The 22,038-nt window shown below is 42.1% G+C and overlaps 1 protein-coding gene across 1 annotated transcript in view; it reads right to left on the bottom strand.

Moving 5' to 3' along the window:
* Positions 1-249: 249 nt before the first annotated feature.
* Positions 250-22,038, bottom strand: part of SDC2 (syndecan 2) — a 173,275-nt gene continuing 151,486 nt past the window's right edge. The window contains exons 3-5 of the mRNA XM_040354746.1: positions 9,972-10,114; positions 8,509-8,623; positions 250-2,410 (exon numbers count right to left, since the gene is read on the bottom strand). Of these exons, the coding sequence (XP_040210680.1) occupies positions 2,247-2,410; positions 8,509-8,623; positions 9,972-10,114 (422 nt within the window). The 3' untranslated portion in view covers positions 250-2,246. The remainder of the gene's footprint in view (positions 2,411-8,508; positions 8,624-9,971; positions 10,115-22,038) is intronic.

Below are 22,038 nucleotides of genomic sequence, written 5' to 3'. Positions count from 1 at the left end.
TTATGCCTTGAGCTAAGCCTTTAGGATTGCCTGTGGAATCTTGCAAGATAAATCATGCGATATACAGCCCAGGAGAGCAAATCTTGTAGAACCATCACCTGGTACCATCAAGTGACAATCTAGGTAATCCTGGCATGTCCATGCTGAGAATCTGAAATGCAATGATGCATGCACAGTGTACACGAGCATGCTGCAGGTTTTATGAAGAAATTAAGACTCTGTTGTCTAATCAAGGCGATAACTACATGAAAACATACAAGATCCACTTTATTTGGGTATCCTGATTAGTGTTCCATGGCACAAATGTATTGGTCTGCTGTTACTAAAAGCAAATAACCTTTTAAAGAGGCTTATGCACACTAAAGCTAGTTCTGCTTTTATGTCTTTAGGTGATGCAAAAAGAAGCCAATGAAGACAAGTGTCGATGAGTAACTAATGAAAACGTCTGAAACATTTGCAACAAAAATCTTTTACAAAGAACAAAACGTGGAAAGATTTAGGTACAATAGACAAACTCTGCATCGGACACTAATCAGGTTGTTCCTATTCTGAGATTTATGTCAGCACAGCTATGTTTAGAAAAAGTTCACATAAAGGTAATGGCTGCCATCACTCCACATTGTGTCTATGTTTTAGTTATCTCCATTCCTTTAAGTGGTTCTAAAGCCTCAATTATTATTTATTTTTTACCTTAATGTATTTTATGAATTAAGGTAAAAAAAACCTATGTCAGACTCCCTCTCGTGCTCCACTTATACTTACCTGAACGCCATCGCGATCAAGTGCTGTGCATGAGAACTGCGGCTCTCCTGGCTTTGTGCCTCCTCCCTGGACAGACTGATATAAAGCCATTGGTTTGCGCTCCTCTCCAGTGGCAAGGGAGCGGGCTGAGCCCGCACGAGTGCTCCCATGGGAAATAGCTTCCTACTGGGGGCACCAGCAAGAGAAGAGGAGCCAGGAGTGCCAGCAAGGGACCTGAGAAGAAAAGCAATGGGGCCGTTTTGTGCAATTCTATTGCATAAAGCATGCAAGTATAGACATATTTATGAATATTTATTTTTTATTATAACCACTTTAAAAAAATAGTATAAGATTGAGCTTAAAAGGGTGGTCTTTTCTTTTAATTCAGTTTGCCATTCGCAGTTCAGTAATTCTTCAGTTTCACCATTTCTTGTGCACCTTCAACACAATAGCAGGTGCCAATTATGGAAGAGGTGGGTAGTACAGAGGTTGGTGCAGGCTCGCTAATAAATAATCGGCGGCCATAAGTGGAAATGCAAATTTGGGTGACACTGCTGTATGCGGTGCATAGAAAGGCAGTGTTGGCATCCTTATGTAGGAAGTGCTGGGGACCTAATTTTTTATTTATTTTTTGATCCTAGAAATTGAAACAAACCTTATTACAAAAACGAACACCGGATGAAATAAAAATATACTTGTTTGGGGGAAGGGCTTAGATACACTTTAAATGTTTGAGAATACAAAAATGGTAAGAGTGAATGCACCTTTAAAATAAGTAGCTTACTAACGGCTTGTAAGTAGATATTTCTTTTTTCATTTTGCACGTCAGACTAAATTTGCTAGAAAGTACACTGAAAATTAGAGCGGTATTGTATAAAAAAAAAAAAAAGAAAACAAAAAACAAAACCAAAAACAAATATCATTAGACAGATTTATACAAATTTTAAGTTTACATAGGAAGAAAAAAAGTACATTTACACTAATATACTGTATATCTGAATTACCCAAGGACGATTGCACCATGACAACTACTAAAAAAAAAAAAAAAGGCATTTGTTTGGAAACAGATAAATTAATGAAACAAAAACTAAAACTTTGAGCGATCTGAGACATGCTAAAAATATTAAACAACCTTTTATAGACCCAAAGATTGAAAGCTACTGTTTGTCATTTTTCCATCTTGTATGTTTATGCATAAAGATATGAAACATCTTGGTGAATACCAATGGTCATATAAAATAATACTTTGCCACTGTTACCCACTCAACAATGCCAAGATTTTTTTTATACTTTTTGTTTTTAAGGAATACATGAAAAGTTTGTTTTTTTCTTAAATACAATGGGATTTTTTTTCATATTATAATTTGCCTCCGAGGCTCTTTCGAGAACAAGGAAAAAAAAAAAAAAAAAAAAAAAATCTTCTTTATTCTATGCAAAAGCTTCATTTTAAAAGAAAAACAAAAAAAGTTCAGTGATCTCAAAAAAAGAGACACCAGGTGGGAGTTTTACGCGTAAAACTCTTTAGTAGGTGCCTTTTGGTAGACGGCGCTGGATGGTTTTCTTTCTCCCAGGTCGTAGCTGCCTTCATCCTTCTTCCTCATGCGATAAACAAGCAGCAAGATTAGGAAAACTGCAAAAAGGAAGCCGATGCCTCCACCAGCAATAACCGCTGAAAGGGAAGATTAGATACATTGTTAGATATGACATTTTAGTGAAAGCTGAACTTCAGATATTGATGTGCTTTATTACAGTGGAACTAAAGAAACTACCACTGTGGGTATCTCTCTCCTTCCTGCCAACTTCTAACCCAAAGCTAGCACTAAGCCTGCTGAAAAATATGTACTTGGAGCTCTTTTTCTGCTTATTATCAGAATTTGACCTGTGGCTGGGATCTATCTGCAGACAAGGGTAGGTAAGCTTGGTGTCAATAGGGCAGTGGACAGCATAAGTGGGGCAGAGGCTGGTGGCAGTGAGGCAGTGAACGGTGTCAGTTGGGCAGAGGACAGGATCAGTAACTTTTTTATTTTATTTATTTTTTTACAATTCTATTTTTTATTAATATATTTTACAATTACTTATCAGTCCTGTTGCAGGGCTTTGGAGAAATATCACTAGTCTAAACAGACCTCTGTCATCTCACTTTTGAGACAGAGAAAGCAGATTGACGACACACTCCTCAATATATCTCTGCAGCCTCAGCTCTACAGTCTCCCTGTTCATTAAACTCAAGCATAGCAAAATGTTTACAATGCTTCAGTTATGAATGAACACATTGATTAATCTGTACCACTCACTGTGTTCATTCAGAAAAGGAAGGAGCCAGTAAATTACATTTACCAGCCCCCCTCCCTGCTTCTCCATCCTGAAGATCCCCTGCAGCAGCCAGCGGGAGATGAGGGGAGTGGAAGCCGTAAGCGCAGCAAGGGATATGGGGGTGAGGGGGGGGGGCTAGGACTGCCAGCACACCAGAAACAAGGGGAGCCTGGACAGGAGGGGTGGCGGCATTTACTGCAATCATACCTGTATTTTTCTCCTGTGGTAGCTGAATGCTGGCAAGAGTGGGGAGGAGGAGAAATCACCTTTAGTTATACTTTAAGAAAAGAACCAAAAAAACTTCCAATCATTTACAGTCAAGGAAGCAGCTAAGGAAGCAGCTATCTTAGGATAATTTTGATCAGCAGTTGCCATGTGCTGTACAGGTGATCAGCTATGACACCAGTCATTTCATGGCTTCACAGTTTGGTTGCGAGCTAACATATGCACACTGGTAACTGATAATTACCATTCATGGCATGCAGTCAACAGTGTGAAACGCGTCACCTCTTATGGTTCCTGTTGTCTTTCTTGGTGGCTGTCATGTGACTGGAAAATTGCTGCACACCAACAAGGCTGTTCCAACGTGGTTTTTTTGTTCAGTTTTCCCCATAGTTTTCGGTGGAGAGCCGTGGCTTGCACCCAGCACATCCGGATCATATTGATTTGCTTAACTGGAGCAGCATTACCTCTTCATGGATTTCTGTATAACAGCGTTTCTCAACCTTTTTTTCAGTTTAAGCATCCTTTAAAATTTCATGGAAAGTCTCAAGGCAGCCTTTAAAAGGCTGCTGTATACAGTGAAAGAAAAAAGTATTTGATCAACTGCTAATTTTGTACCTTTGCCCACTGACAAAAATGATCAGTCTAGAATTTTAATGGTAGGCTTATTTTAACAGTGAGAGAGAAACCGAACAACAAAAATAAACATAAATAGGTATTTAACCCCTTGGCAAAACATGACTTCGTACTTGGTGGCAAAACCCTTGTTGGCAATCACAGAGGTTAGACGCTTCTTGTGGTTGGTCACCAGGTTTGGAGGCATCACAGGAGGGATTTTGTCCCACTCCTCTTTGCAGATCCTCTCCAAGTCATTAAAGTTTCGAGGCTGACATTTGGTAACTCGAACCTTCAGCTCCCTCCACATATATTTTATATGGGATCAAGGTCTGGTCTCCAGGACCTTAATGTGCTTCTTCTTGAGACACATGTTTGTTGTCTTGGCCATGTGTTTTGGGTCATTGTCATGCTGGAATATCCATCCATGACCCATTTTCAATGCCCTGGCTAAGGGAAAAAGGTTTTCACCCAAGATTTGACAGTACATGGCCCCCGTTCATTGTCCCATTGATGCAGTGAAGTTGTCTTGCCCCCTTAGCAGAGAAACACCCCAAAATATAATGTTTCCACCTCCATGTTTGACAGCGAGGATGATGTTCTTGAGGTCATAGGCAGCATTCCTCCATACACGGCGCATTGAGTTGATGCCAAAGAGCTTGATTTTGGTCTCATCTGACCACAACACTTTCAGCCATTTCTCCTCTGAATCATTCAGATGTTCATTAGCAAACTTCAGACAGGCCTGTAAATGTGTTTACTTGTGCAGGGGGACCTTTGCGGGCCCTGCAGGATTTCAGTCCTTTACGGCCTAGTGTGTTACCAATTGTTTTCTTGGTGACTATGGTCCCAGCTGCCTTGAGAATATTGACAAGATTCTCCCACGTAGTTCCCATGATCATTGAATCACCACGAGGTGAGATCTTGCATTGAGCCCCAGACTGAGGGAGATTGACAGATATTCTGTGTTTCCTCTATTTGCATATATTCGCACCAACCCTTTTACCAAGCTGCTTGGCGATGGTCTTGTAGCCCATTCCAGCCTTGTGTAGGTCCCTGACATCCTTGGACAGCTCTTTGGCCTTGGTCATGGTGGAGAGATTAGAATCTGATTAATTGCTTCTGTGGACAGGTGTCTTTTATACAGGCAACAAGCTGAGATTAGGCGCACCTAATGCGCCCTATCTCAGCTCGTTACCTTTATAGAAGACACCTGGGAGCCAGAAATCTTACTGATCGATAGGGGATCAAATACTTACTTCACTTATTAAAATGCAAATTAATTTATAACATTTTTGAAATGCATTTTTTTAAGAATTTTTTATCCAGGTTATTGTGTCTCTCACTGTTAACATAAACCTACCATTACAATTATGGACTGATCATTTCTTTGTCAGTGGGCAAACTTTCAAAACCAGCAGGGGATCAAATACCATTTTCCCTTACTGTATAATGTACATAAATAATTACTGACAGCACCCTATGAGCCAAGGAAGGGGTTATGTAAAGTTAGAATTATGCAAGCCAGAATTTAAATAACCCAGGAACGTATAAATAAAAAAATTAAAGGAAATAGTGTTTGCAATGGTACGATGCATGGAAAAATATTCTTAAATGCATAAAAAGGGCACACACACAAAAACAATCTAAACAATCATACAAACAGATTGATCTTGATTAGGTTATAGTGAAAGCATTGGTACCAATCATGTGCACAATAGTAATCAAAAATACATGATTTTATCTCATAATAATTAACAATGCCAGCCTAGAACTTCTACCTCTGTTTTTACGGTTGTGCCACCAACCAGAAAGTTAAGGGAAGTTCTAAATTTGATGGCTGTCATAGAATATGAGGTGACCTGTAGAAACCATCAAAGACGGTATTTCCCTACGTTCCTATAGTTTCTCTAGGACAGAATACAAAGAAATCTCGACAATGGAGAAACAAATAGGGCTAGTGTCAAGGGGCAGATGCAAGCATGCTTTAGGTGTATTCAGACTACACTAAAACAGAACTAAAAGACACAAATTCTTAAATTAGAACTATAGGCAAAAAATGGCTAAAACAGTAAGAGAGGCTATCCTTGATAATTAAGGGAATCTCTTGGGGACCCCCAGGTGACCATAACTAGTGTCCCCATTGGAAGATTTCCCTTCTATTACTTTTCTCGGGACAGCCAAAAGTTTTAGATTTTTCTTTTACTTTAACATTATCATTAAAAGTTAAAAACAGGAAAAATAGAGAGGGTGAGAGACAGCAGGGGTTCCAATCCCTCTCCACCCTATCCAAAAAATAAGGTCCTACCGTTAGTTATACTTTAACTTTGTCCGACACCCACGAGGTGGGTTTAGTTCCACTTTAAGATTAATTTGGGATGCTTCCCAGATCATTCAGAGTTCACTGATAGGAACTACTGACCTATAGTTGGCCTCCTACTGACCTGCAGTATTCCTCTTAAGCTGCATCAACCTGCATTTTCAATCCTTGTGACTCACACTAGGTTTGGCTTGAACCTGGAAGTCACCTGTCAATGCCAGTGCCAGATTCTCTACCCCACAGCTGCATGAACACATTGGGACAAGGGTGGTCATGATATCATTGCATTAATATGGCCATGTAATCATTAGGTCAATTTCATTGGCCTAGAAATTACAGCTTACTTCCAGGATGGCCAAACCCAATCTCATCACTACAGTGACCTCTAAGCAGAAAGAAGTAGTTCTGACACAAACAAAAGTCCTTTGACACAAGCCAGATAAACCTAATAGAAGACCTGGCAAAAGGAGCCACAAGTAACCAATTATCAGCAAAATATACAAATAATGGCTTGAAAACTCTCCTACAGGTGTTTGGCCCATTATTTTTCTTTTCCCTGCATCTGTGTTATGTTGGTACTGTGCAAATAGATAGCAGATTCCGTGTTGCATAGAAAGACCAAGCAGAAAGGGGAGGCTACCCTCTTATGCTTATTATATATACCGTATCTCACAAAAGTGAGTAAATCCCTCACATTTTTGTAAATATTTTATTATATCTTTTCATGTGACAACACTGAAGAAATTACACTTTGCTACAATGTAAAGTAGTGAGTGTACAGCTTCTATAACAGTGTAAATTTGCTGTCCCCTCAAAATAACTCAACACAGCCATTAATAACTAAATCGCTGGCAACAAAAGTGAGTACACCACTAAGTGAAAATTTCCAAATTGGGCCCAACGTGTCAATATTTTGTGTGGCCACCATTATGTTCCAGCACTGCCTTTAACCCTCTTGGGTATGGAGTTCACAGGTTCCCATTGGAGTCCTCTTCCACTCCTGGTGGATGTTGGAGATCTTGCGCTCCTCCACCTTCTGTTTGAGGATGCACCACAAATGCTCAACAGGGTTTAGGTCTGGAGACATGCTTGGCCAGTCCATCACCTTTACCCTCAGCTTCTTTAGCAAGTCAGTGGTTGTCTTGGAGGTGTGTTTGGGGTCGTTACGTTGGAATACTGCCCTGTGGACCAGTCTCCGAAGGGAGGGAATCATGCTCTGCCAACATGTACTGTGACATACTGAAGCATTCATAGCTCCCTCAATGAACTGTACCTTTCCAGTGCCGGCAGCACTCATGCAGACCCAGACCATGACACACCCACCACCATGCTTGACTGTAGGCAAGACACACTTGTCTTTGTACTCCTCACTTGGTTGCTGCCATACACGCTTGTCACCATCTGAACCACATAATTTAATCTTGGTTTCATCAGACCACAGGAAACGGTTCCAGTAATCCATGTCCTTAGTCTGCTTGTCTTCAGCAAACTGTTTGTGGGCTTTCTTGTGCATCATCTGTAGAAGGGGCTTCCTTCTGGGAAGACAGCCATGCAGACCAATTTGATGCAGTGTGCGGCATATGGTCTGAGCACTGACAGGCTGACCCCCCTCAAGCCCTTAAATTTCTGGATATGACACTGAGCGCGTGCACTCAACCTCTTTGCTCGACTATGACGAGGCCTGTTCTGAGTGGAACCTGTAATGTTAAACCGCTGTATGGTCTTGGCCACTGTGCTGTAGTTCAGTTTCAGGGTCTTAGCAATCTTCTTATAGCCTTGGCCATCTTTTTGTAGAACAATTTTTTTCAGATCCTCAGAGAGTTTTTTGCCATGAGGTGACATGTTGAACTTCCAGCGACCAGTATGAGAGAGTGAGAGCGATAACACCAAATTTAACACACCTGCTCCACATTCACACATGAGACCTTGTAACACTAACGAGCCAGATGACATCGGGGAGGGAAAATGTCTAATTGGGCCCAATTTTCACTTAGGGGTGTACTCATTTTTGTTGCCAGCGGTTTAGTCATTAATGGCCGTGTGTCGAGCTATTTTGAGGGGACAGCAAATTTACACTGTTACACAAGCTGTACACTCACTGCTTTACATTGTAGAAAAAGATATAATAAAAAAAAAAAAAAAAAAATGTGAGGACTTTACTCACTTTTGTGAGATACTGTAGGTTACTCATGTGCAAGTATGATTACCATGTCTAAACATAGCACAACATTATAGCAGAGACAGGCTAACTGCACAGATAACAGAACTATTACCAATGTCAATGCACAAATTCTCACCTGCAAGTACTTCTGTTCTGTGAAAGAGGTTCTCTGACTGCTTCTCTGTGTACACGTCTGTATCAGCGTTGGGGTTGCTTCCTGCGGTTTCTTCAGTCTTCTTTATCTGAGGCCCCTATGATGCCAGAATAGAAAGTTTATAAAAAAAGCAGACATAAAAGCTTCCCGACATTAACGGTTTACTTTTCCTCCACGTTTAATAAACACACACAGCATTACAGCAGTCTAATGCCACGTACACACGATCATTTTTCGGCATGAAGAAACTTTGTTTTTAGAAAATGTCATTTAAAATGATCTTGTGTGGGCTTCACATAATTTTTCGGGTTCTGAAAAACGCCAAATTTTTTTTTCGAACGTGCTGCATTTTTTAACGATGTTTTAAATTATGTCGTTTTTCGGGTTGTAAAAAATTATCGTGTGTGGGCTAAGACGACGTTATAAACCCATGCATGCTCAGAAGCAAGTTATGAGACGGGACCGCTCGTTCTGGTAAAACTACCATTCATAATGGAGTAAGCACATTCATCACGCTGTAACAGACAGAAAAGCGTGAATCGTCTTTTACTATCACGGAATCAGCGAAAGCAGCCCCAAGGGTGGCATCATCCGCATGGAACTTCCCCTTTATAGTGTCGTCGTACGTGTTGTACGTCACCGCGCTTTGCTAGAGCATTTTTTTTAAACGATGGTGTGTGGGCAACGTCGTTTTAATGATGAAGTTGGAAAAACTTAGTTTTTTTTCATGCCGAAAAATTATCGCGGCATAAAACTTTACAAGCATGGCAGCCTGGCACAATGCAGAACTCCTACTGTTTCCCCAAGTCTGACAATAAATATTTCTGCTGTTCCTAAGAAATTCTAATAATTCATAATGAAAGCCAAATTTTTCGTGTTTTATATATAGTTTGAATGTGTGTAAAGCACTTGGTGAGTATTCACAATTGTGTTGTGGTAACAGGTGTTTTACTGTGCATTTACTGCAATGCATGGCAATGTGTGTACCTTACTGTGGTTCCATTCCAATGCACTAATACTGTGGTGGGCAATGCCCCATGGGGTCATTTCCAATGTTGGACTTTGTGGTTCGTTGATTCAACATAAAAGGGCTGCTTTCAAAAGAGAAGTTTGGGATTTAAATTTTTTTACTTTAGCCAGCTGAATATGGGCTACGGGAGTGCAGAACTAAGTGCACTCCTGTGGCACACAGGAGAATCAGGGTCAAAAGAGCTTTGGCCATACTTCTCCTGTGATGTAATGCAGCTTTACCACTGCGATACTAGGCACTTCACTTTTTTTTTAATGGATACAGCCAGTGTACAGATTTGTGCCGCCATCATATGACGTCCACCTGGATCGACCAATGTAATCCAGTGCTAAAGTATGAGTGGGCCCTTAGATATTGTAAGCTGCTGGTGTTTTATATTCTATTAAAACAGTAATTAGTGAGGTTATGAACATACCCCTGCTTCCAATACAATTTTCGTCTGCATCTTCAGTGTAGTCATCTCTATAACTGGTGCATCACTAGTTGGGGGACTCTCTGGAAGTAATCGGAGGGTCGTCAGCTGTACTGGATCTTCTTCAGCATCAAGGTCTGCCACCCCTGGTAATTGAGACAACAGAACAAGTCAATCAGACTGTGCAAGTTCAAGTTTTGATATAAAATGAGAAATAAGCACCTTCAAGAATATGAGAACCCACAAATTCTGTGGCTTCTTACATGCTCTTGGCATGAAGCCATATCTGTTTATATCACCATACAACTCCTACAGCCTGAACCTTAAAGGCCAACTGACAGGTACATGTGGGTTCTCAAAATGGGGCTCCAACATGTCCGGAGGGCCTTCCCAAATACAGATTGGGCTTTTAGTTCTGAGAGCATAAATACCTCTATAGGAAACATACTAAGAGGTAATGGCTACATCACAGCAGAGACACACAGTCCTATTTGACAATTCCTAGAAAGTTAAAAGTATAACTAAAAGGCTAAACTTTGTTTTACTTTTTGAATAGAGGAAAGGATTAGAACACCTGTCAGTTTTTATTGCGCTTCTCCATTTGTACCGTTTACCATTTTTAGGGTTGTCCCGATACCACTTTTTTAAGACCGAGTACAAGTACCGATACTTTTTTTTAATGTTATGTGACAGATTTTCTTCCAAATTGTGTTTTTAATTGATTTCATTTTTTTTTTTTTCAAATATGTATAATTTTTTTATTATGGATTTTTTATTCCATAAAATTAAACCTTACAATAAATGACAAAAGCAGCTCCCCCCCCCCCCCCGGTCGGCGGACTTCATGCCAACGCACCCTCCCCCTGATCATAACGGCATACCTCGGGCCGGGAGAGGAGACAGAGGACTGGGCAGCAAATCACAGCAGGTGCGTGCAGCCGCGTCACATCATCAGTGTGACAGGCACAGGCTGAGCTGAGTCTCGCCTCGTTGGCGGCTGGCTCAGTAGGGGAGGTGAGCGGAAGAAGAAGAGGGACAGACATACACGCGGCAGCGCTGGACATGTCAACTAAAAAAAAAAAAATTCCTCAACGCCTCTGATGCCTGTGTCTGTGTATAATCCTCAGACGGCAGCCATCCAGTGTTCAAAAGCCGCGCCTCCTCCTCGTCCGTCATAGGGGAACACAGTTTCCCAGCAGTGTTAGTGTTCCGCCTATCACCGACACCCTCTCATCCTCGTCCATGGGATGAGGATGAGAGGGTGTCCGTGATAGGCAGAACACTGACTCACTTGCTGGGAGTGTTCCCCTATCACAGAGGAGGAGGCGCGGCTTTTATACAATGGATGGCTGCCGTCTGAGGATTATACACGGACACAGGCATTACATGCTGCCTGCCTCTCTCTCCCCCAGGTATCGGATCAGGCATCAGGAGGATTTGCGCGAGTACAAGTACTCGCGCAGATGCTCTGTATCGGGACAACCCTAACCATTATCATTGAAAATAAAATCCCACATTTTGGGTTGTACCTAGAAAAGTAAGAGAGGGAAAATCTTCCAATGTGGAAGCCAATTCTGGTTACCTGGGGGACCCCAAAATTTTTCTTTAAATTGTGGGGATTTCCTCTCACTTGCTGTTTTGTCTATGGGAAAGGAAGTGAAGGGAAAGCTCCTCATTAGGACAAAAGATGGCAAAAATTAACATTCCAGGGGTTATAACCCTCCCGTACTCTAACATGAGAAAAAGTTTAAAAACGTTAAAGTTTGTATAAGCAACTGGGGCTCATGGATGCACTGGAACTACCTGTCTTTATCAGATGCTCCCTAGGATCCAGTTTTAATGCTGGTCTATTACCTTTAAAATAAAAAATAAAAGTTCAAACAGGTTCGACAGACAAAAAAAAAAAAAAAACAATTTCTGTTGGGCTTTGACCTGACCCGCCCTTAGGACCCAATAAGCCACCTACAGTATAGATGGGTTCCACTAATGCAGTGGTTCTCAGCCCTTCTAATGCCGTGACCCCTTGATAAAATTTTCCAAGTTGTGGGGACCCCCAACAGTAAAATTTTCATAGCTTGGGTTGTCAGCACCCAAGGCAAGACAAGAAATTTGCGCCCCTAACCCACATTCTTTTAGCGCTCCCCGAGTCCCTTCCACATGTTCAGTATTAAAACCCCTTATTGTATATTTTAGGATGTAATGCTCTCTCTTTGTTCTCTTTTCTTTCCCTTTTATGTCTCTCTAGCCTAATTTCTTGTCCCCCCCCATCCCTCTCTCGTTCTTTTTCTTATTCTTTCTCTCCCTTTTTCTTTGTTCCTCCCACTCTTTTCCTCTCCCTTCCATGTATTCTTAATTTTTCCCCCCTTCTCTTACTCCTTTCTGGGGGGGGGGGATGGGATGAGTGGCAGTGCTGATGGGGGATGGGGGGGGATAGCAGGGACACCTATGCTGAAATCAGGAGATAGGGTCTCTGTAACAGAATGGCCCTTGACACCCAGAGACCTTTGAAGGATGTGGGGTACTCCTGTGCCAGCTTCACTAAAGACTCTTGGGTCTAGGGTCATCCTATGCCCCTTTTTGGGCATAGGGTGACTGAGAAATGATAATTCATGTATTGCAGGAGATCTGGACATTACAGGTGATTTCATGCTGACCCCCAACCGGTCAATAAGAGTGTCTCATTCAATGCTAATACTGTTTTGTATCTATTGTACTAATTAAGTCTGTAAAGGTCAGAGGTCTCTTTTCAGGTGTAGTGGATTAGCATGTCAATTACGTCTACAAAGGAATGTGCATTATGTAGCAGGTGGATAGCTTATTGTCGGAGACAGAACGTCTGGGGGATAATTAACTCATCTGAATGTCATTATCTAAAAGAATGTGTATGAAGCCCCATTGTGTGATGTTTTGAGGGTGGAGAGTTTCATTGTCCCTGTAACATGCCTGTAACTGCATAAAAAGCTGAGAGTGTACCATTAAAGATTCATTCATTCATTTTGGAACCAGTAACAGAGCTGTGTCTCGTTATTTCTGGGGAAAATCCAATGGGTCCTGTCTGCTGGATTGTGGATTGTCGGATAAGCTGTCGTGGTTGATGGAACGGAAATCGTAAACGGTGGTGACCGTTACAGTCTCCACTTCACATTGCTCACAAGTCAGTTGACCTCTAGTCTCTGCCCCCCAGCCATGCTGTGACCTGAATGAGTGGCTGCGAAGAGGCTGAGTGGGTGGCCTTGGGCTCCAGGAACAGCCAAGCTGGGCGGCCGCAAAAAGTCTGGGAGAGCAGTGCGGGCTTCAGGAACAGCCCAGGATTCGGTGACCCCTGGCAAATTGTCATTCGACCCCCAGGTTGAGAACCACTGCACTAATGCAATATGTCTCAGACATATTGCATATCTTCAAAACACTCTGACATACTGTAGAGATTACAACAACATTGGTTTCAACATATTATGTAATACAGGGCAAAGACTGAATTACTAAATTGTGCCTTAATCAAAAAAAAAACTAACTATATACTTTATGCAAACAAATTATTTGACATTATAAAGGCAACTTCTATATGATATAGTTATATTTAGCATACAGGACGAGGGTGGCACAGAACAATGAAGGCACTGTTTTGGGCATGGATGGGTCATATGTTAACTGTTCTATTTTTTTTCAAGCATTTGCCATATCAAATGAATAGCTGCAGTGTTAGCATGTCCGGATTTTTTACTGACTAGCAGAACCCACTTACTGCAAGTTACCCACTTACAAAACACAAAAACGAATGAACAGTTGGATTAAAAACACAATCTTTAAATTTCAGTGCTTTCCATGTGTATTGGATAACATCTTTTTGTCTTGTGTAGAGACTCCAATGCCTCGTACACACGATCGTTTTTTCCAATGAGAAAACTGCTATGAGAGCTTTTCGTCGGTAATCCCGGCCGTGTGTATGCTCCATTGCAGTTTTTCTGACGGGGGAAAAAAAAAAAAAAAAGGAGATCGGGATCTCTTTTTTCCAGTCAGGCCAAAAATCAGAGCGGGAAATCCGCTCGTCTGTATGGTTTTCCAACGGGCAAAAACCGTGCATGCTCAGAATCAAGTATGAGGCGGGAGCGCTCTTTCTGGTAAAACTAGCTCTCGGAATGGAGATAGCACATTCATCACGCTGCAAATTACTGCATCGTTTAATAAAGCGCATGAAAAGTGCGAATCGTCTCTCACCAAACTTTTACTAACACGTGATAACACGAGATCAGCAAAAGCAGCCCAAAGGGTGGTGCCGTAGGATTTGAACTTCCCCTTTATAGTGCCGTCGTACATGTTGTACGTCACCGCGCTTTGGACGGGCGGACTTTTGGTCTGAGCGTGTGTATGCAAGGCAGCCTGAGAATAGTTCTGTTGGGAAAACCGTCTGATTTTTATCCGACAGAAAAAACGCACGTGTGTACGAGGCATAATGCATCTTTCACATCATACAATAGCTGTAGCCTATATCAAGCATATTTTCCATCACAGGGACGGTCTAAAACAATAACATTAAGAGAAACCTGCGATGATGTAAACAATAGGTGGCCATAGGTACCCACTGCTGAGTGGGTACTGCCGAGTATTGAGGAGTGTCATCCTGACATTTGCCGTTTTTAACTGGCTGGCACTGAATACAATGTTTTTCAGTCAGGTTACAGCGCTTCCTACAATTATACAAAAAACACAGCTTTTTGTCAGATGGACATGATTGGAATACGATCGTGTCTCACACTCTGCGGTCTTACTGTGTTATTTATTTATGTGCGGTCTTTACAGTGATTTTTAAAATTTCCCAGTGACTTGACACGGCCGACGACCCGTTTACCTTCCGCTCTGTAATGCACCAATTGGGATCGGGCAGGCAGTGTTGTCCTATCCAATGGCCGTGGGAAGAGGGATAATAAATAGCCCGTGATGACGCTGAGTAGCCACGCCCTCTGTGGAAGTCGGAAGTGATGAAACACGTCAGGGCGTGGCTACGACGGCATAACCAGGAAGGAAGAGAAGTGCGTTCCACCGCTGACTCTTCAGCACAGTGCTTTTAGCACACGTGCTGTGTTCGGAAGACAGCGATGAACACTTTTCATTCTTTATGTTTTTTACAAGTGTTTATATTGTACGTATACTGGAAGCGGGGTTGTGTTTACATGGGGTATATTTATTAAAGCAGGATTACACTATTTTAGTGCCTTTGTGTTTAGTATGTGCCCTGAATAAAATTAACCCTTGTTGATCCTGGAGTGATGATGGAAGTCTAATTAAGAGGAATCTGTATTCAAGGCTCTGGTTAACATACCTTTTGGTGAGTGTGAACCCCAGAGGGGGAGTGTGACCCACTTTTGCGGTGAAGACTGGGAACTGGTGTAGGGTGCACTACAAATCCAATCCTAGAAGCACTTATCACTTTAGAACTGTGATTCTTCCTTTGGACTTTTTTACTCATTATCACCTTATGTGGAGTTGGACTTCATCCAATATTAGCGCCGTTTTATCAATTGGACTTTGGTTCTATGTGTTTTATATTGTGAAAAAATGTAGCGCCCAACAAATATATAAAAACCCTAAAAAGGGAAAAGTTACTGTGTAACCTGAGGGCGAATGACTTATGGACCAAGTATTGCACCCCTTGATACACGATAGTGAAACATATAAGGTGAAAATCCGAACATTGGGAGCTGTAGTGTAATAGATGCTCCTATGTGACGAAATTGTAGACACAACTGTGCTCAGAACAAAGTCAGCAAGCAAGTGCACATATGTGAATATCTGTGGTATAAACCACCATTCGTGTGTGAATAAAAATATATAAAACAAACAAAGTGATATATATAACCAAACTGGATGTTTGTGGTATAGAGACAAAGAGTTAGTTATAAAAACAGTCCTCCAAAGCCAGCGTTCCGCTAATATTCAGGTGTGCCCCAATAGGTGACATAAACCCAATGCTGCACAGAAACAAAGTCTGCTGAGGAATGTGGAGTCAAAATACATATGGACACTTCCAGTGTTGGGTGGAGCAGATATCCTCAAATAAGACTGTCTTCAGTGTTGGACAAATAAATAAATAAATGGGTGGGTACCCTTACCGGAACAGGTGGACCCTCTCAACCACCGTACGGTGGGAGGGTCGTCAGAGCTTGTATAGACCGATTGTCTGGGTCCAGGGGTCCTCACTCAACGTGTCCAAACCAGGAATGGTCACTGAAGTACTTGTTCTTCCAGAGGAAATGACCGAAATCAGCTTATCGATGGTTGCTCAAAAACACCCAAAATGGTATAGGAAAGAAAAAAATAGAGGTGCTCCTCATAGTGTAAAACTATTTAATAAAAAAGCATTCCAAATACACACACGTGGCGAGAAATGCAATAAAATTATAAAAACTTGAAACAGCCACACTTGAATTGAAAAGATCAGCCAACTAAAAATCAAACGAATAAAAATAGCAAACTGAAAAAATAGCAGCAGCAAACTCCAACCTTGGATGAAGGTGTAGGGAGTATTCCAAAAGTTTAGAATGCAATGAGGATGCAGTGGAGTGGTCACCCGACCGGTTTCGTCGCTATACGGACTTCAACTGGGGTATCTCAGTTGAAGTCCGTATAGCGACGAAACCAGTCGGGTGACCACTCCACTGCATCCTCATTGCATTCTAAACTTTTGGAATACTCCCTACACCTTCATCCAAGGTTGGAGTTTGCTGCTGCTATTTTTTCAGTTTGCTATTTTTATTCGTTTGATTTTTAGTTGGCTGATCTTTTCAATTCAAGTGTGGCTGTTTCAAGTGTTTATTGCATTTCTCGCCACGTGTGTGTATTTGGAATGCTTTTTTATTAAATAGTTTTACACTATGAGGAGCACCTCTATTTTTTCTTTCCTATACCATTTTGGGTGTTTTTGAGCAACCATCGATAAGCTGATTTCGGTCATTTCCTCTGGAAGAACAAGTACTTCAGTGACCATTCCTGGTTTGGACACGTTGAGTGAGGACCCCTGGACCCAGACAATCGGTCTATACAAGCTCTGACGACCCTCCCACCGTACGGTGGTTGAGAGGGTCCACCTGTTCCGGTAAGGGTACCCACCCATTTATTTATTTATTTGTCCAACACTGAAGACAGTCTTATTTGAGGATATCTGCTCCACCCAACACTGGAAGTGTCCATATGTATTTTGACTCCACATTCCTCAGCAGACTTTGTTTCTGTGCAGCATTGGGTTTATGTCACCTATTGGGGCACACCTGAATATTAGCGGAACGCTGGCTTTGGAGGACTGTTTTTATAACTAACTCTTTGTCTCTATACCACAAACATCCAGTTTGGTTATATATATCACTTTGTTTGTTTTATATATTTTTATTCACACACGAATGGTGGTTTATACCACAGATATTCACATATGTGCACTTTCTTGCTGACTTTGTTCTGAGCACAGTTGTGTCTACAATTTCGTCACATAGGAGCATCTATTACACTACAGCTCCCAATGTTCGGATTTTCACCTTATATGTTTCACTATCGTGTATCAAGGGGTGCAATACTTGGTCCATAAGTCATTCGCCCTCAGGTTACACAGTAACTTTTCCCTTTTTAGGGTTTTTATATATTTGTTGGGCGCTACATTTTTTCACAATTTTTTTCACCTTACATCCATATGGTATGTTGGCAGCCTGATTCACACTATTATTTGGTTTGCGCATTATTGTATATACACCTACTATGTGTTTTATACATTATGTTTTTATAGATGATTTTTTTCATTTATTTTTAAACAGCTGCTGCTATATATATTAATATCACTTGGGTATTAATTTATTTATTGATTTGCTGTATGACATATCCTCATTAGCGGAGTCTCATAGACAGTTAATATATTTTCTTTGGCGCAGAGAAGTGCACTGTGGGCCTCTTATCTTTGTGCACCTTCGTTTGATAGGAATATAGATAAGATTGTATGTTTGCAGGTCATGTGTAGAATACACGCATTTGGCATTTTTTTGGCACCGGCCAGAAGTAGATGAAAGTTTGCCAGCTTAAACATATACTGCAATTAGGCTCAATCCCATCTGTGCAAAATGGATTCGCCCATCAAATGCTAGACCTTTCTACCCGAAGGTGGCAGCAAAATCCTGCGTGAAAGGTTGCCCATACATTGTATATATATATATATATATCAACGTTTCTGGAATGTTTACATGCGTACAGTGCAAATGTGCATTACTAGTAGTTGGGACGCTAGGAGGCTTGAGCTGCCTGCATCCGAAGAAAAAAAAAAAAGGCACTAGGGGGCTCAAGCTACCTACAGCCTAGCAACAATGTGGGTGGACTTAATGCTCTATTCTGGTGGCAATCAGTTTTCGATCATGTCCACTTTGATGGCCATTAGGAGGGGCCCTTTCTACCTGCAGATAATATATCATTGGCATTGGCTCCAAACACTGGCTGCCAGAGCAAGCTGGATGGAAAATGCAAGTATACCAACACTTATGTCCCCCTCGCTTTTTTGCCTGGCTAATTACACATGCGCGCACGCACACACGCACGCGCGCACGCACACATGCGCGAAAAAGCTCCCCCACCGGCCATCAAAGTGGACCTGATGGGAAGTCGCAGCACACCATGCTGGCTCTGCCCCCCCATATTTAAATGTTGACCCTGAATGAAATATTGATCAGCAGCCAGGCTTGTGCATAACATACCTGCTGTAAAAATGACTAAATTTATTCAGGTCTGACATGTAATACGTCAATTGTGTGTAACCAGCAGCAGGGGCGCCACACTATTTACTATTTACAGGCCCACAGCCAATAGTGCCACCTACTATCCAGCAACAAGGGACACTAGACAGCTCAAAGTTTCAGTGACCTAGCATTCTTTGTTGCTAGTAGAAGGCAGCTTGCTCCAATAGTGTACATTTGTGCTAAATGCTATAACCATTTAAAATCATTAGCATAAATGTAATTTGTATTACAATTAGAAAGAACTAAAGCAACTGGATCACAAAGACAACCAGGCAACTTTTCACAAGGGGAGGGCATCCAGTCTACATATAGCATTTCTCCCAGCATGTTTCATTCAAGGGAATTGCATAAAACAGTTGGCTTTACAGATGTAAATAAAAAAAGGAGGAGAACATCCTTAATCTGCGCCCAGAACATTCCCTGGCACGTTTGCCCTCGCCAATTTCTCCATTGGGTGGCTTTTCTTGGTTCGCCCCAGGGAAGGATTTGGCCTTTTTCATATCCTAGGGAGGAGCTCCAGGAAATTTAAAACAAAGGATGAGAGGAGAACTCCCTCTGTTTGAGGCCATGTGTCTAGATAAAAAGGGCTCAACCCATTTACTCTCTAAATTTTATATAAACTTTTTCTGGAGAAATTGAACACTACAATAGGGTGACCAAACATCCCCCCCGGATTGAGGACACTGTCCCCGAACCAAGTCTGTCCCCGGATTGGATTTGAACAGGGGCTGGGGCATTTTCTAAGACAGTCAGTGCAGAATAAAAAAAAAAAAATCTGCTGGAAGAAACCGATGCCCCCATCCCAAGAGGCCCTCTACGTTAGGGTCAAGGATGTAGAACTCATGGAAAAAATGACGGCTAGGATCCGGGACAAACTGGAGGATCATGACCTTGTCTGGGAGAGGTGGCATGTGAGGGAGGATCCGCCGTAAGCCGACGACAGACCACCGAGGTACATTATTACACCCACCCCTCTTGCCTGCTTCCCCCCCTCTTTCCCTTTCTCTTTCCTCTTTTTTTCTCTTTTCCTCTCCTTCTCCACTTGCCTCTCCCACTCTTCCATCCCCCCCTTTCCGCCCCATCCCCTCTTTCCTTTCTCTCTCCTATTTGAATCCTGTTATTATACAAGCTACCGATAGTACAAATAACTATGAAACCACTGTGTAAGCACACTAAGTTGGAATTGTGTACCCCCTCTTTTCTCTTACACCAGATATGCTGCCATATTTTGTACTGACCTTTTTCGAAAATAAAAAAACTGTTATTTGGAAAAAAAAAAAAAAAATCTGAATTACACCCCCCCGTTTCGCCGCTCCTACTAGCTTAGGGGGGTGTATTTTTTTCCTTTATCTGTGTCCTTTTCTGATGATCATGTGGCAGTTAGAGTGAAGGAAATATTTCTTCAGTTTTGGGTGCATGCCCATTCAGCTCCGCTCGCATGAATGCAAGAAGGAATTGCGTAGAGAATTCTCGGATAGCAGCATTGAGAGATTGCTAGCACACATTTTTTCTGTAAACTCTAAAACCCAGGAGGAGTGCAATTTAAAATTGTTGTCTAGGTGGTTTAGGGTCCCTGTCAAATTGTAACGCACATTTCCGACAATATCCGATCTTTGCTGGCTGTGGACAGAGAGGCTCCTTTTTTCATTTATGGTGGGAATGTCCTGATCTGAGACCTTTTTGGATTAATGTCCGTAACTTGAATAATAAGGTGACACAATGCCAGATAGAAGATTATCCTCTACATATGCCATTTCATGACACTGCTAAATCGGTGAGGTCCTATAAAAACGCTCCTTGATGCCTCACCTCCTCAACGCTGGTAAGTGCCTTATCCTACTTTATTGGAAGTCCCAGCAGCACCTACTATTAAGGAGTGGTTGCTGAAAGTACACGATATTATGGAGGCGAAGGGGTGGAGGCATCAATGTGCAGATAGCTACTGATAGATTTCTATTCCTCTGACTGGTATAAACAACTAACGCTATCAATTATTGAGTACTGCAAAGCTATGTTTTGCCGATTACGTTTCTATCTGAGGCTTTTTGAGAAAATTCTTGTATACACTTCGTTGTTTTTGTTGGCTTTATCTACTTTATCTACTTTAAATTATCTGGGAGTTGGATGGGCTGTTTTTCCCCTCTCCAACATGTCACCACATATTTGGTGGCCAGACATTATGTCCATTTTCTTTTGTTGTTCCTCCCTCTTACCCTCCCCTCTACCCACTTTTAAACGTTCTCCACTGTCATGAAGATCCTGCCAGTAACAGGCGTTTCCGATCGTGGCTGCAACCGTGCATGCGTGTGCACCTCTGTTGGCGCCAGGCGGCTATTTAAGCCTGCCTGTCACATACAGTCCCTGCTGTCTGCTCTACAGCGTTGTGTGTCTTAAAACCTGATCCGAGACTGTTACCTGTATTAAGACCCGGCTTACCTTTGACCATCCAGTTATCTGCCTGCATCGGACCTCGGCCTGTTTGTGACTACTCTTTGCCTGCACCCCTGTACCTTTGCTGCCCGCCTGATACCTGACCCAGCATGTCCGACTATCTCTGTGTTGGTCCTATCTGTTTCTGGTTCCAATCCAGCCTGCTGAGCTGTCCCTGATCCAGCCTGCTAAACTCATCCAGCCTGCTAAGCTGTTCCTGATCCAGTCTGCCAAGCTGATCCAGCCTGCCAAGCTATTCCTGACCCAGTCTCTTAGGCTGATCCAGTTTCTGTATCCCAGTTCCTGCAAGGAAGTTTCCGGGTGTCTGATCCACTTCCTCTGTTGATCCTGCTAGGCACCCATGCCACTCCTTACTCCTGTGCCTACGGTTACCTTACCAGGGGGGCCGCAAGTGGGAGCCGTAAGGGAGACCGTCCTCTGCAATTCGGGCTCACAACCATCAGGTACGTGACACCCACCCTAGCCATGTAACGTTGGATTCCCTGCATGGTCTCCCGCTATAGATTTGATGGTGTTATATTCACAATGTTTGCAGAACCCTATTGAAATCCTATAGTGGACTGTTTTGACAGTTTTTTTCTTAGGAATGTTTATGTCTTTATTTAGTATTTTTGTACCTCTTGTACATTAAAAACAAAATAAAGATTAAAAAATAAAATAAAAAAATATCTGCACCCAGATCTGTGCGCTGAAAAGTTTACTGTAAGTTGTTGGGTGCCTGGAGACAGTGCTAGTGATGCATGCAATTGTCCGTTTGACTGGGATAAAGAGGGTGATGGACAGATGCTGAACTTTCACCAGGCGGAATCATTGAGATGCCACCACTGAGCAAAAAGGGAGAGGAAAAATATATTTTA

The sequence above is a fragment of the Rana temporaria genome, chromosome 5 (assembly GCF_905171775.1).
Source record: "Rana temporaria chromosome 5, aRanTem1.1, whole genome shotgun sequence".
In the NCBI taxonomy this organism is placed as follows: Eukaryota; Metazoa; Chordata; class Amphibia; order Anura; family Ranidae; genus Rana; species Rana temporaria.
The sequence above is the reverse complement of the archived record's forward strand: the minus strand, read 5'-3'. Positions and strand labels throughout refer to the sequence as shown.